The sequence below is a fragment of the Heteronotia binoei genome, chromosome 17 (assembly GCF_032191835.1).
Source record: "Heteronotia binoei isolate CCM8104 ecotype False Entrance Well chromosome 17, APGP_CSIRO_Hbin_v1, whole genome shotgun sequence".
Taxonomy (NCBI): Eukaryota; Metazoa; Chordata; class Lepidosauria; order Squamata; family Gekkonidae; genus Heteronotia; species Heteronotia binoei.
In genome coordinates, this window is record NC_083239.1 from 28,047,262 (window position 1) to 28,063,496 (window position 16,235).

General features: G+C 47.3%; 1 protein-coding gene across 2 annotated transcripts in view; it reads right to left on the reverse strand.

Moving 5' to 3' along the window:
• NKAIN1 (sodium/potassium transporting ATPase interacting 1) overlaps positions 1–2,750 on the reverse strand; it is a 98,217-nt gene extending 95,467 nt beyond the window's left edge. Inside the window, exon 1 of one of the 2 annotated variants that reach the window (XM_060258369.1) lies at positions 2,560–2,750. In XM_060258369.1, coding sequence (XP_060114352.1) covers positions 2,560–2,613 — 54 coding nt within the window. In that variant the 5' untranslated portion in view covers positions 2,614–2,750. The remainder of the gene's footprint in view (positions 1–2,559) is intronic. The other variant, XM_060258370.1, reaches the window with a different exon arrangement.
• Between the last annotated feature and the right edge of the window lie 13,485 nt (positions 2,751–16,235).

Genomic DNA, 16,235 nt, shown 5'->3' on the forward strand with positions numbered 1-16,235 from the left:
CAACTTTGAGTGCAGGGAAGACGCCTCATAGCTCAATTTATCAACCCACATATTTCAACAGGACTTACTTCCAAACAAGTGTGTTTCAAGTTGCAGCGCTTCAGAGTTAGAATTACTTCCCGGGCACTCCCTATGAAAGGGCTGGTTCCCATGGAGGTAGAATGTAATCCATAGAAGTTTCATCTTTTTTTTTTTTTAAATGACATTTGCAGTCCATCAAAATGACATTTGCAATCCCTATTCCATATTTGTAGTGGTGACTGACTGACAAGAGATTTTCTACCTCTCTCCATCCTCCCACACAATGGCATCAGTCTGCACATACTGAAAGATTTTCCTCCATCCCCTCATTCTGATTCCAGCTCATAAACTTTCCCCGGGCTTGAGAGTGCAGCTTCATCCTTCAAGATTCCGATTTCTCCCCAAATCTGAACAACCCTTTAAGGCTTTTACATTTATAAACGTGTATAATGTCAGGTGTAGAGATGTGGAATGGTACAGCAAAGCCTGATCTCGTGAGATCTCGGAACCAAAGTTGAGAGTACTTGGATGGGAGACCACCAAGAAAGACTCTGCAGAGGAAGGTGATGACAAACCACCTCTACTTAATCACTTGCCTTGAAAACCCTATGGGGCAGGGGTGGCCAAACTTGCTTAACATAAGAGCCACGTAGAATAAATGTCAGGTGTCTGAGAGTTGCAAGACATGAACATCAGATGTTTGAAAGCTGCAAAGAAGGCAGGCAGGCAAATAAGTCAAGGGAGGGAGGAGAGAGATGAAAAGAAAGCAACTTTAACTATAAATTCATTCTCCAAACTGCTGGCTGGCTTGGAGAAGTGATTTAAAGAGAGAAATGCCTTCTCCAAGCTAGACAGCGAGGGCTTCAAGAGTCACACAATATGTGTGAAAGAGCCACATGTGGCTCCTCAGCCACAGTTTGTCCACCCCTGCTATGGGGTCACCACAATGGGTGGCAGCTAGAAGGCATTTTAAACACACACAGTTTATCTCCAGACATGGAACAGTACTTGGATGTGAGAACACCAAGAAAGACTTGCAGAGGAAGATAAGAGCAAACCCCCTCTTCTTAACCGCTTGCCTTCAAAACCATGTGGGGTTATCGCAAGTCAGTTGTAACTTTACAGCACTTTACATACACACAAAACAGCTGCTTAAAACCGAGTTGCAAACTGGTCAAAAGAAATATTAAATCCTGCATCTTGCACAAATGCTGGAGGTCGTCTCCAATCCACCTAACCCAAGAGCAAGGAAGGATGCATCAGGAAGGAATGACTCGAGCACAGAAAACAAATATAGAACTTCTGCATGTGTTTCCATTAAAAAAGTACACCTAAATTACTGTTCTGGAGCTCTAGGGCAACATGTTTGAATGAGACCTGTAATTTACTCGCATATCCTGCAGAGCAGCTTCATAAAACCTCAAGCATCTCTCTTTTCCTGGGTGCCTCAGATCCTGTACAAACCGCTGCAAGAAGGAACAGCAACATTCTAGTTTTTCTTTCGCCCTGCCTTACACTACAATTCTAGGCTTTCTTTCGCCCCGCCTTACACTACAATCAAAACTTGTTAATCTTTAAAGTGCCATAAGGCTTATTTTAGCTTGGTAGAGGCCTTTCTGCCCCGGCAGCCAATGTAACTTTACATTCATTCCCTATATCAAAGCTTTTCAACGGAAGTTATTTCTCGCTTTGAACAGTCAAGGCATTCAAAAAGCAACCCAGGATTATACTTGCAACCATTCAGTTTATAGTCAAATTCGGATTTCCTTGCTTTGGGCAAGACGTGATTGTGTTTGCAATTAAAACCCTGGATTTCTGCTTGATTTCCAACCAACCTTCCTACTAAAACATCCCCTTGGGCTTAGGGAGCGCTCTTAAACGGGCCTAACCCAACATTAAGCCCAGTGTTGGGGCAACGAACACTTACTCCCGGGAAAGCATCTTTTCGGCTCATTACCACAACGATCATGGCACTTCCCGGAGGCATCTTCTCTCCCTTCCTGCACGGAGACATTCCTTCCTTCTATCCCACTCTCGAATCCACCCTCAGTTGTCATTCATTGCGCGCTCTCTGAAACATCCCCCCCCAAAAAAATCTTCCTTCCCGGGGCCACAACCCGGTCTGGGCTGTCCACCTCCCCAAAAGGCGAGAGAGTTCCATCCCAAATCCAGCAGCAGACGATCGGTTCCTCGCTGACCGCCTCCTCCCACTGCAAAGCCCAGCAACGGGGTCCTCTCGCTTTTTGTTTTACCTCCGCTTCCTCTCCCCCGCAGCTATTTAAAGTTTGAACTCTCGACTAGCCCCCCCCCTCCCTCCTCGCCTCCAGAGCGCCCGGGCTCCGGCGACCCCAGCCCAGCCCACTCCCCCCTCCTCCCCTCCCAGGCCACGGCGCGCTCTCCAAGCAGGGCGAAGCGGGGAGGAGGGCTCCCGTCCGCCCCCGGCCCGCCTCGGCGAGCAAGGTCACATCCGAGTGGGGAGGGAGCGCGCCAGCACCAAGGCGAGGGAAAGGGGAGGGAGGCGAGCCGTCGTCTCCTTACCAGTTGCAGGCAGCAGAAGGCGACCAGCGTGCAGCGCCCGCTGCATTTCCCCATGGCTGGCGCGCCCGGCGCTCTGCCCCGGCTCGGCCGCTCTGCTCCAGCTTCCGCGCCTCGGCTCGGCTCTCCCGGTTGCCAGGGACGACCTCACTCCCCGGGCCCTCGCCGCCGGCAGCAGCCAGCCATTCTCGGCCCCCCGGCAAGACGCGGCGCTCCGTCGGTCCGCCTCTTTTGTCTGCGGCCAGTCCTCGCCTTCAGCGGCGCGCCCGCCGCCAGCCGGAGGCAGCGCAGGGCGGCAGCCGTCGCTTCGCCTCCTTCGCCAAAGCCCCGGACGGCGCTCGCCTGCTGCCGGACCCGCCGCGCTCCATGGCTCTCTGGCTCCCCTCCCAGGGTCCCCCCCACGCCCCCGGCCGCCGCCAGCGCTCAGCGGCTCCGCTCCATTGTTCCCCCCACCCCGGACACACCCACGAGCCGTGCCCCCGAGCGGAGGTGGGGAAGGAGCGCTCCGCCAGCCGCCGAGAGAACGGCTCGCACAAAAGGCGGAGGAGAGGCGCAAGAGCCGCGCCAGCCCAGCCAATCCCACCCGGGCGCAGAAGGCAAGCGAGCCCGCCCGCCCCCTCCCTTCTCCCCACCTCGCCCCTTCCCACAACCACGTGGCCCCGGCAGCTCTCGGGGCGTGGACACGGCCAGAGCTCTCACCCCCCCTCCCCTCGCCCAATTAAAAGAATTGGACGGCGCGAAGCCCCGCCCCCACGCTTGGCATCCTGGTAGTTGGGAAGCAAACCTGGAGGAGGGGGCGAAAGGTGTGAAAGGGGGCTCGCTGCATCCCCCCCCCCCCCTTAGCAGAAAGTTTGGGTGGGCTTCTATAAATGCAAGGCGGGGAGCGTCTCACTTGTGGCATTTTATGAATGGACCTGGGTGGGGGGACCCCAGAAAGCAGGGTAAAGGGTAAGTACGGGGTGGGGAACAGAATTCTGACGGGTATACAGGGACCATTCATTATGAATGAGGAATCCACTAGGAGTTTAAAGACTTAACAAATTTTATTCCAGAGTAAGCTTTCCTGCATCCGAGTTTACAATTTATTTAGATTCAGAGGGGCAGCTGTGTTGAGCTGAAGCAACAGAACAAAGTTTGAGTCCAGTGGCACCTTTAATGCAGTCCTATGAATGCATACCTGGGAATAAGTACCCATAGACCAGGGGTGGCCAAAGTGCAGCTCAGGAGCCACATGTGGCTCTTCTACACATATTGCATAGCTCTTGAAGCTTTCACTGGCTGGCTTGGTGCTGTGTCTTGCAATTCGGTCCCTGAACGTAGGACACAGCGCGCGCGGAGGTGACCAGTGGGAAACTGGCTGAGTAATAGGAAGCAGAGAGTGAGTATAAATGGGCAGTCTTCGCAGTGGAGGACGGTAAGCAGTGGGGTGCTGCAGGGCTCGGTACTGGGTCCCGTGCTCTTTAACTTGTTCATAAATGATTTAGAGTTGGGAGTGAGTGAGCAGTGAAGTGACCAAGTTTGCAGATGACACTAAATTGTTCAGGGTGGTGGAAACCAGAGAGGATTGTGAGGAACTCCAAAGGGATCTGTTGAGGCTGGGTGAGTGGGCGTCAACGTGGCAGATGAGGTTCAATGTGGCCAAGTGCAAAGTAATGCACATTGGGGCCAAGAATCCCAGCTACAAATACAAGTTGATGGGGTGTGAACTGGCAGAGACTGACCAAGAGAGAGATCTTGGAGTCATGGTAGATAACTCACTGAAAATGTCAAGACAGTGTGCGATTGCAATAAAAAAGGCCAACGCCATGCTGGGAATTATTAGGAAGGGAATTGAAAACAAATCAGCCAGGATCATAATGCCCCTGTATAAATCGATGGTGCGGTCTCATTTGGAGTACTGTGTGCAGTTCTGGTCGCCGCACCTCAAAAAGGATATTATAGCATTGGAGAAAGTCCAGAAAAGGGCAACTAGAATGATTAAAGGGCTGGAACACTTTCCCTATAAAGAAAGGTTGAAACGCTTGGGACTCTTTAGCTTGGAGAAACGTCGACTGCGGGGTGACATGATGGAGGTTTACAAGATAATGCATGGGATGGAGAAAGTAGAGAAAGAAGTACTTTTCTCCCTTTCTCACAATACAAGAACTCGTGGGCATTCAATGAAATTGCTGAGCAGACAGGTTAAAATGGATAAAAGGAAGTGCTTCTTCACCCAAAGGGTGATTAACATGTGGAATTCACTGCCACAGGAGGTGGTGGCGGCCACAAGCATAGCCACCTTCAAGAGGGGTTTAGATAAAAATATGGAGCAGAGGTCCATCAGTGGCTATTAGCCACAGTGTGTGTGTATATATAATTTTTTTGGCCACTGTGTGACACAGAGTGTTGGACTGGATGGGCCATTGGCCTGATCCAACATGGCTTCTCTTATGTACTCATGCACCAGACATAAGGACTAAAAGGCAACCCGCCTATGAAGATCTGTGGTGGGAAGTTTTACTGGCCAGGTAAGGGGGTTGTTCCGGGAGATGTATATAATCGGAGACCCGGCCCTGCCATGTTGTCTTTGTGATGTACTAACCAATAAAGCATGTTGCCTTCAAAATGTCTCTGCTCAGTGCATTACACTTGGAGAAGCATTTTTCTCTTTAAATCACTTCTCCAAGCCACACCAGCTGGGAGCTTGCAGAACACATTTAAAATTAAAGTTGCTTTCTTTCCACCTCCCCCAATCTATTTTCCTCCCTCCCTCACTTGCAGCTCTCAAACATCTGATGTTTATATCTTGTGGCTCTCAAACATCTGACGTTTATTCTGTGTGGCTCTTGTGTTAAGCAAGTTTGGCCACCTCTGCCATAGACCATAATAGGATTTACTTCTGAGTAGCCTTGCAGAGTTTGCACATGGAAGTTTATACCCGTAATTAAATGTTGTTGGTCTTATTTATACCCAACTTTTCTCCCCAGTGAGGACCACCCCCCCCCCCCCACCCTGGTTGACTTGCAGCATTCTCCCCTTCTCTATTGTATCCTTACAACAATCCTTACTCTCACTCTATCTGATGACTCTCAAAAGTGTAGGCTGGAATAAATTTTGTTAGTCTTTAACTGGACTCCTCATTATTTTTGCTGTTGCAGAGTAACAGAGCTGCCCCTCTGGAGTGGGGATTCGAAGCTGCATCTCCCAGATCCTCATCTGCGGCTCCATGCTAATGCGAAGAGATTCCAAAATTGATTTCCCCCAAAAAACAACACATAGTGTGCTGATTCAGATAATTTAATACTTCCTGCATCGTAATATATACAGAACATTTTAAAATTTATATATACCCCAACACTTCCCCAAAACTTCTCTTTAAAAACATCCCTCAAACAGACAAACAATTCAGTCCTTAGCACAGCTGGTGGTAGTGGAAAATGTTGTCAAGTCACAGCTGATTAATGGTGATTTATGTCACTGACCGCATAGGGTTTTAAGTGCAAGAGATGTTCAGAGGTGGCTTGCCATTGCCCTGTGTCTAAGTCACAACTCTGGTATTCCTTGGAGGTCTCCCATCCAAATACCAGCTCCAACCCTGCTCAGCTTCCAAGATCAGTCTAGCTTGGACCATCCAGGTCAGGCCTGAGCGGAGCTACACCTAAATCCACTGAAAGGCTGCAATCCCATGAATGCCTACCTGGAAATAAGTACCTATGGGTTCCAATAGGATGTACTTCTGAGTAGACTTGCAGAGGATTGCACTAAAAAACTTGGAAACTTATGGTATATACCAGGGGTGGCCAAACTTGCCTTACATAAGAGCCACACAGAATAAATGCCAGATGCTTGAGAGCCACAAGACATGAACGCAAGGGGAAGGAAAGAAAAATAGATTGCAGGAGGAAGAGGTAGAAAGAAAGCAACTTTAACTTTAAATGTGTTCTCCAAGCTGCTGCCTGGCTTGGCTTGGAGAAATGATTTAAAGAGACAAATGCTTTCTCCAAGCCAGCTGATGGGAGCAGTAGGGGCTTTGAGAGCCACACAGTATGTGTGAAAAAGCCGCATGTGGTTCCCGGGCCACAGTTTGGCCACCCCTGGTATATACTCACCTGTGCCAATAGATGAGAAATCACGCTATTAAAGTGGAAGGCAATGGCAAACCCCCTCTGCTTCTACCTTACCTTGAAAGTCCCTTGCTGGAGTGACCATAAGTCGGTTGTGACTTGACTACTCTTATGTATTAGGTAAGATTTCTCATCAGATCTCAGAAGCTAAGCAGGGTCAGCCCTGGTTAGTATGGGATGGAAGACCACTAAGGAATTTCAGGGTTGCTGTGCAGAGGCAGACAATGGCAAAACACTTCTGGTAGTCTCTTGCCTTGAATATCCTACAGGGTCATTATAAGTCAACTTGACAACACTTTATATGCAGAGGATTCTGTAGACATGCCAGACAGGTGACAGTCCTCCATTTTCTGTATTTCTTGGCAGCCAACAAGAATAAGAGATTTCTCTTTCTCTCCAGAGGACTCTGTACTTCGTTTGCACTACCTTTACCTTTTTTTTAAACTAATTTATTAAAAGTGAAGAGTCACACTCAATAGGACTAAGGTAAATGTGTTTTAAAAAAAGAAGAAATCAGTAAAGCGACACCTAGTGGAACTACGGGGAGTCTGAAAGTCAATGGGAAGGCAGAGGAGCCAGGAACGAAGCCCAGAAGGGGTTAATGAGGGGGCAGGGTGCTGAAGAAACCTGAGGGCGTCTTTGAGCAGCAGGCCCAAGAGGGAGAAGTTGCTTCAGAAAGGAGATCCCAACAGGAAGTTGTAGGCAGGTGCATCAGTCCAAAGCAAACCAAAAACAAAACCCACATAATACCTTTTGACAGGACCAAACAAAAATGGACATAAAGTGTGCAAGCTTTAAAGTTCACCAAAGCTCTTCATCAGTAGAGGAGGGGGGGCTGGTAGCATCTAGCCTGATGAAGAATTCTGGTGAGCGCAAAAGCTTGCGCACATTTTGTGTTCATTTTGTTTGGTCCTAATAAAAGACATTACATGGGGGGTTTTGTTGTTGTTGTTAGATTCTAGGTGGTCACTGCTTGCTTTTCTTATTCTTTATTTGTTTATAATATTTCTATGCTGTCTCTTCAGAGTCCTGCTTGAGGCGGCTTACAAGTGCAAACCACCATATTAAAAGCCAGTAGGCACAAGCAGCATAAAAACAATCCATGAAATGGAAGCAGACCATTAAAAAGCTGATAAGCCAAGGCCCCTAATTTATAGCCTGGATTAAAAAAAAAGTATTTTCTGCTGGTGCCTAAAAGAAAGTAAAGCAGGTGCCAGGTGAGCTTCAAAGGAGAAGGCGTTCCCAAGGTAAGGTACCATGTCAGGAAATGCCTGTCTCTTGTTGCCACTCTTCTCACCTCTGATGACAGGGACACAGAGAACAGGCCTTGACAGGCAGATCTTAACTGGTGGGCTAGAGAGTACAGCCTTCAGCTCCCAAGTTTCTGCTTTTCCTAAAGGGCAAACAAAAAAGAAGCAACTGGGGAAGGTGTGTCTCTTGGTCTTTCTTTGGTCACCCAACTGGTAACTGTTTAAGAGCTTCTCTGTACATTTTTGTCCCACTCTTCCACCAGGACTTCAGAGAGGCTCATATGGTTTGCCTTTCCTCTCTTTCATCCTCACAACCACCCTGTAAATTGTTTACATTTAGACATAGGCCTGAAGTTACACAGTGAAAATCATAGCAGAGGAGGGATTTGAACCCAGATTTTTCTGTAACCACCATGCTGCATTGACCAAACCAAGGCATGGTGTGGAGAGATTTGCCATTGAATCTTCCAAGTGTTTTTACAAAATTGTTAAATAATGATTTGTGTGCATGTTTTGGAGTTGGGCAGATAACACTTTTCTCCTTAATCCTAGTTCCTTGTATATTGTATTAAAAATTCTCTGCTCATTCTTATAATTATTAGACACATTATCAATGCTGGTTCATCATCTTAAAGAATTGCTGAGTTTCCTCCAACTTCCACAACTCTCCTTATCAACTCTAGCAAATTCTTACATTTTAAATCCCTGCTTTTTTTCTTAGATCCCAGTCTGTTTAAGAGCATACGAAAGCTTACATTCTGAATAAAGCTTAGTTGGTCTTAAAGGCGCACTTGTCTACTGCATTGTTCTATTGCTTTTTTCTTGTAATATTTGTGCATGCACAGACATTACACGGTATGAGAATGAGTAACCCCCCCCCCCAGTTGGGGGGGCAATTTTTAACAATTTTTTTCTGCAATACCAGGTGATTACCCTAGGTTTTACAGAACATGAACCCTATCTCTGATTTTTTTTTTTTTAATCTCCAAGAGGAGCTCACTGTTGGTACTAGATACAGCATGTGACATGTATGTACCTATCTTCTCCCCAAACTGCTGGCTCACCATTTTTGCTAAAGAAAAAGTGACTGTATGTACTATAAGGATAGATATTTACATCTCCTACTTTTGCACCATTTAGATCTTCAAGAGTACTTAACATTTGGATACCATACCAACCTCTGAAGCACTCGGCTGAGAATCTCTCCGCCACACACTTCTTCTACAGAGCCATATAACCATATCCATGCAACCATGCAAACCTCAATAAAGAACGTGCAGAGTTTTAAATAAACAGAGTGCAAGGGGTAAGGGAAGGACCTTGAAATGAAAAAGTAGCTCAGTTCCAGGAGTGTGAGCTAGCCAGCATTAGCTTTTCCTGAGAAAAAAATGAATTCTTGGAAGACAATTGTGAGGTGTCTCACTGTGAATTGTCGGTACCTGGAGTGAGGACAGAGATTCAGTGTTCTAAAGGCTTTGGTAATGAAGAAGGGTTGGGAAAAAGGAGGAGCTTTTGATATTTTTTTTTTAAACAGAAGCATTATATAGGGAGAGAACAGGCAAAAATTAGCAGATTGGTTCCTATGCATTTGCCTCATACTGAATCAGAGCCCCCTTAACCATCCAGCTCAGAGCATTCACCCAGGTCTGTAGCAACTGACCAGGGACTCAAAGCAGGGCAAGGTCTTTCCCACCACCTGTACCTTTTCAGCTTGAGACAACCTGGCATTCTTTCCATGCAAAGGAAGCATCCTTACCACAGTATCATGCTTCTACTGCAGTTCATAAGACAGACAGTGAGATAGTATAGACCTCTGGCACAATTACACATGAGAAAAACTTCCAGGCTGGAGTAGAATCCTTCATCCCTGTTTTTCAGTTTTCCTTAAATTCTCTGATCTACCTCATGAGTTTGTCTTAGAAGAGGAAGACGTTGTTTCCATGGGAGCCTTCTTAGACCCATTCCCCCTCAGAATCTGCCAGCCAGTCACCAGGCTTTCCATCTTGAATGGAAAAGCTTGTCCTTTTGTTTGTTTGAACTGGTGGTGGAAAGTGGCAGCAAGTCACAGCTGGCTTATAGCAAGCCTATAGGATCTGGAAAGCAAGAGGGGTTCAGAGGTAACTGTGGACTTCCTTGGTGGTCTCCCATCCAAGCACTAACCAGGGCTGACCCTACTTAGCTTTCAGGATCTGCTGACTTAAACCACATGCGGATCTCCCAAGACCATACCTTAAGGAATGGCGCTTTTTGGAGAGGGAGGGTCTGAAGCTTTCCTGGGGCAGGAAGCTCACTTTAGTAAATGCATGAAGCTATCACAAGTTGCCATGACTGCTGCCCCTGGAATGGGGTCTTCCTGGCATTTTTTAAAAGCTACATTGCAGCCATACACAGGCCCAATTTGGACTGGAGGCATGGAGGATCAGAGGGGATTTACTCTTCCCACCAGTGGTTTCACATGCTGAAACCCATCAATGAGTCTTGGAAGGAGATAAGACCAGCATCTCATCTTGCAGGAGCAAAGGGAGGGCAATAAGGATAAGCAAAACGAGAAATGTGAGGGAGGGGGAAGTGTGGAAGGATATTAATCTCACTCTGTTCTCTATGTGGATCTGATCTCTACTCAGTTGCAGTGTAGCATTCAAACACACTGGGGAAACAAGTGTCTTGAGGGGAAACAGAGCCAGTCTGGTGTAGTGGTTAAGAGTGGTGGACTCTAATCTGGAGAAACAGGTTTGATTCCTTGCTCCTTCACATGCAGTTCCTGCAGGGCCAGCCCTCCCACTAGGCAAACTAGGTGGCTACCTAGGGCACCGGGAGGGTGGGGGTGAAAAATTGGGCTGCCTGGTGCCCCAGGCAAGCACCTAGTTTGCCTTTCTCCTCAGCCCCCTGCCGCTACCGCCGCCTGCCCCTCCATTCCCTTCCCTCCCTTCGCCTCTCCCCCTGTGGCTCCATGCCTCCCCCCTCCCTGCTGCATCTCTGCGACCCCCCCACGCCTCCTCCTTCTCCCTCTCCTCAGAACCTTTCCCACCCCCCCGTGCCAATTTCAATGCCGGAACCGGCTCTAGCACCGCGTTCCAGCTCTCTAAAGCCCACCCCACCTCCCTGGCAGAACACTGGAATCGCGGGTAAAACCACACCACAGGGCTGCACTCACTGTCTCTCAAGAATAGTGCCCTGAAAGGGTGACCCCCGCTTCCACTGACTCCTCCTCTCCAGAGAGCTGGAATGCAGTGCTAGAGCTGGTTCCAGCATAGAAATTGGTGGGTGGGTGGGAAAGGGTCCAAAGGGAGGGAGGATAAGGCGCAGGGGGGCGCATAGCTGCAGTGGGGAGGTGCGGGGGGGGTGCCAGGGGGCATTGGGCCGCCCCTGAGTTCCTTTGTGCAATTCTCTCTCAAAGCAGTTCTCTCACAGCTTTCTCAGCCCCACCTAACTTACAGGGTGTCTGTTGTGGGGAGAGGAAGGGAAAGGAGATTGTAAGCTGCTCTGAGACTCCGAATGAAGGGTGGGGTATAAATCCAATCTCCTTCTTATATCTATGTGGCAGTTTGAACCAGCCACATTTGTCTGTCTGTTCATTCATTCTCTCTCAAACACACACAACCTAACTTGCCTCACAGTTGTAGGGAGAATCGACGAGATAGGGAGAGCCATGTATGCTGTTTGGAACTCTGTGAAAGAAAGGTGGAATAAACAAAATGTCCTTGACAGACAGATCTCCAGGTCTCTCATCTGTTATGATCCTTTGCTTCCACCTACACCATTTGTTGACAAAGCAAATATTACAAAACTTCTCAAGCCTTCAGTGTGCTCTCCCATCTAAAGAAAACCCAAATCCACAAGGGCAGTGTAGGGAATTTCTTATCACACAGAAGAGAACAAAATATGTAACATATATACCCTAAATACAAAGAAGAGGAGAAAGGATTTAATTTTGTTGGGGGTTTTTTAAACTAGATGTTGTGCCAAACTTTCACTGCTGACAAAGAAAGAGAAGAGGAGTGCATTGCTGCATGAACCTGTAGGTGGATGTGAGGAAATGACTCCTAAGAATAGCTCCCATACAATCTTCTCCACGTATAAAGAGGCAGGCTTTGTTTTCTTGTCTTTTGCCTATTATCTCAGGGGAGAAGACATGGCTCAGTGGCAGAGCCCCCACTTTGCATGCAGAAGGTCTCAGGTTCAAACTCCAGCATCTCCAGGAAAAAGGATCTGATAGCGGTGAATGTAAACAGTGTTCCCTGTAAGCTGAATTATTGTGAGCTAGTTCACAGTTTTTTACCCTCCGGCTCACTCATTTTTGTCTTCACTCAGGAAGGATGGCCTTAGAGCAAACTAATTTATGCAGTAGCTCACAACTTTAATTACAGTAGCTCACAAAATAGAATTTTTGTTCACAGTATTCCACAGCATAGAGGGAGCATTGAATGTAAGAACTCTGCTCGAGACCTTGGAGAACTGCTGCCAGTCAGAGTAGACAATACTGATCTTGAGGGACCAAGGGTCTGATTCCGTATAAGGCAGCTTCAAGTAACTGAAGGGAAATTTGGAAGGAGTGGTCACTCTGAGGAAGTCCATTAACAGGGCAAGCCCCACAACTTGCTTCTATATGGTATTTGGATTGGGGTCTCAGTGATGTGAGGCAACTCAGTGGGAATCTTTGCGGAGGGAGTCACTGTGGCTCTCAGGAGATCTGTCCTCAAATGTGGAACAGATGAAGCCGCCACAATTACCAGGGCCACAATATCTCTCTGCCTTAAGTAACATAATAGCTGTGACAAAAGTTTGAAGAAATAGGCCAAGGAAACAACCAGGCAACCTTAAAAAGGTTGGTGGTTCTTCATGAGGAAAAGCCCAAGCAAGACAGCAGGACATAAAATTCAAACATTTTCCTGTCACACTGTCAATCCAGTCTCTCTCTCCTCCTCTCTCTCTAACTCACTCTTCCATCCTGTTCCCTCCTGTGTCTTTGTCTTCTGTTAGCCTGAGGGCAGGGGACTGTCCCTCTTGATTGACAGGAACTGTTCTGGGACACAAATTGTCTGACCAACAGGCAAGAATTTTTCGTCATGTCCACAGTTTATTTCTCGGCCGCCTTTTTCACCTCAAAAGATACCTCAAAGACGGCTCAGAAAACACACACTTACCACAAATCATGCAAACAGAGAGAGAGATAAACTTCTACATAAAATCAATTTTAAAGGTTGCAGAATAAAATAAGCAGTCCCGTGGATCAATCGTTCAGAGGCGTTCTGGAATAAAGATGTTTTCAGCTTCCTTCAGAAAGGCTTGCAAAGACAGCATGAGCTTTCCTGAGGGGAGGGAGGGGAAAGGGCTCTTTCCACCTCATACAGACAAAGAAGAAAGAAAGAAAGAAAGAAAGAAAGAAAGAAAGAAAGAAAGAAAGAAAGAAAGAAAGAAAGAAAGAAAGAAAGAAAGAAAGAAAGAAAGAAAGAAAGACTTTTTTTTAATGCTCCGCTATGTTAAAGATTCCATGAAAGCAAAATAAAATAAAATAGCACATGAAGGCTTCTTGTCTTGCGGGTTTCCTATTTTAATTGTTTGGGGTTTTTAAAAAATATTTGTGTGTGTGTGTACCTGGAAATCATGGCAAGTTCTGGTGACTAACGCCTACTGGGGGTCCAGAGGATATTCAGAGAGGTGGCTGAATGAAGCCCACCCCCACCTCCCAACTGCTGGTATTCCAAGGAGGTCTCCCATCCAAGTACTTGCCAGAGTCGACCCTGTTTAGCTTCTGAAATCTGACAAGATTGCGCTTCTGTGAGCTATCCAGGTCAGGGCTAGTCTAGCTGGTTTCTTATTGTGTTAGTTTTCCATTTGTGGGTTTATTTTCAAAGGAGAGGACTTAAAAATACAGTTCCTCATCTCATGACACAGTACTGCTTATTCTATACCCTCACAGTCCTACAGATCCATCCATCTGAATTGCATTTATTTATTAGATTTGTATGCCACTTCCCCCCCACAAAAAATGGCTCCCAAAGCAGCTCATGGCAATCGGAAGGACATTACTGATGACAATTGAAGATAAATGAACATATGAAGCTGCCTTATGCTGAAACAGATAATTCATCCATCAAGGTCAGTATTGTCTACTCTGACTGGCGGCAGCTCTTCAGCAGCTCAGGTGGAAGTCAGGGAGGGGCTGTGGCGCAGAGGGAGTGCCTCTGCTTGGCATGCAGAAGGTTCCAGGTTCAATCCCCAGCATCTCCAGTTAAAAGGCCCAGGCAGTAGGTAATGTGAAAGACCTCCACTTGAGACCCTGGAGAGCTACTGCCAGTCTGAGTAGACAATACTAATCTTGATGGTCTGATTTAGTATAAGGCAGCTTCAGGTGTGTTTGTGCGTGTGTTTGCATTGCAGACACCAGGGATCGAACCTGGGACCTTCAGCATGCCAGGCCGATGCTATATCATGGAGTCACAATCCCTATTGTTTCGCAGAGAGGTTGCTTCTTATAATCGTTCACTGACTGAAGGTGGAAGTTGGAAGGAAGGACCTCTCCACTGATGCCAGATCAAGACAATAGAGTGGTAGACTGGTGATTTCCTGACTCCCTTCAGAAGACCTCAGCAATGGCCGGGTGATGGGCATTCAATGTGTAGACCAGGCCCAAGAGCACCAGGCAAGTCTTGGGAGACTATGAAGAAGTTGAGGTTTATCGGTATGGGACTTGTAGTTCCCCATGACTGTTAATCCCAACTGATCTGTGAGATGGATCATTTTGGATTTAAACTTTGGGAAGTGACTGGAAGACAGTAGAGTTTGCAGCTGTTTGAGTTACCATGGCTGCAAAGAGACATTTATTTGGCTCTTTTCTGCAAACCAGCCATGGAGTAAACATATGCAAATTATCCTGCCACTTAAATGTGAGTTGTAGACGAAGAGCAATTTAAAAAGAAAGAAAAGGAGCTGGGAAATTCCATACCCCCCCTTCAGTACCTGGCAATCTTATAGGAGCTTGCACGATCTTCTCCCCCACCCTCTGTGTTCTATCTCAGCTGTGCTGCCACAGCTGTTAAGGATAATGCACGGCCACGCTCCATCAAGCTGGATAAGCTGTGAATCGGCTGGAAGGGAGTCCCAAGGGAGAGGGAGGGCGGCTTCTGCCTTGCAAGACACACCCCAAGCCTGGAGAGGTGGGAGACAGAAAGCGACTCAAGAGGAGAATGTGGAGATGGAAGCCAGTGTGATGACAGGCCATGTCAAAAGCCGTTTTCTCAACACATTTGTGGCTGATTTGATCCATCCAAAATCCTGTCATGAGTTCATTGGGTAAATCAAAGACAAAGAGATCACAGGCAAGAGAAACAGGGACTATGCAGCTCTGAATCGTAGGTCACTAGCACACAAGAGTGCCGTTGTGCTACTGAGTTTACTGCATGTGCTGCCTTTTCCCTCTTGCAGGCAAAGGCTGGAACCTTTCCCAAACCAAACGGGAAACCAAATGGTTTGTGATGCTCTAGCTCCGTGGTGCAGAGTGGTAAAACTGCAGTTACTGCAGTCTGAACTCTCTGCTCATGACCTGAGTTCGATCCCAGCGGAAGCTGGTTTCAGGTAGCCAGCTCAGGTTGACTCAGTCTTCCATCCTTCCGAGGTTGGTAAAATGAGTACCCAGCTTGCTGGGGGGAAAGTGTAGATGACTGGGGAAGGTAATGGCAAACCACCCTGTAAAAAGTCTGCCGTGAAAAAGTTGTGAAAGCAATGTCACCCCAGAGTTGGAAACGACTGGTGCTTGCACAGGGGACTGCCTTTACCTTTTTAGGTCGGGGGTGGCCAAACTGTGGCTCTTTCACACTCATACTGTGTGGCTCTTGAAGCCCGACTGCCCTGTTGGCCGACTTGGAAAACGCATTTCTCCACCTGGCAGCTTGGAGAATGCATTTAAAGTTAAAGTTTCTTTCTTTCCCCCTTCCTCTCCCCCATATATTTTCCTTCCTTCCTGTCTTGGGGCTCTCAAATACTTGATGTTTATTCTATGTGGCTCTTACATTAAACAAGACTGGCCATCCCTCCTCTAGATATTTCAGTCTCTATGAGCCACACTCTGCAATCAAACCTCACCCTGAACCTTCAAGCCATCTCTCATTGGTGAAAGCCAGGCCAGCAAGTATGGAACACTCACTTCCTCCTAAGGAACCACATGTTCCACATTTTTGTTGGTGTTTGAACCACAACCAAGCAGAAAGTTTTCCAATGCAGCACCAAGGTAAGCAGTCAGATCTGCACTTGCCACGACATGATTAGGCCAGGGTGACCATGGGCCAGTCATTGGCTTTCAGTTAACCTACCTCCTAGCATAGTTGAG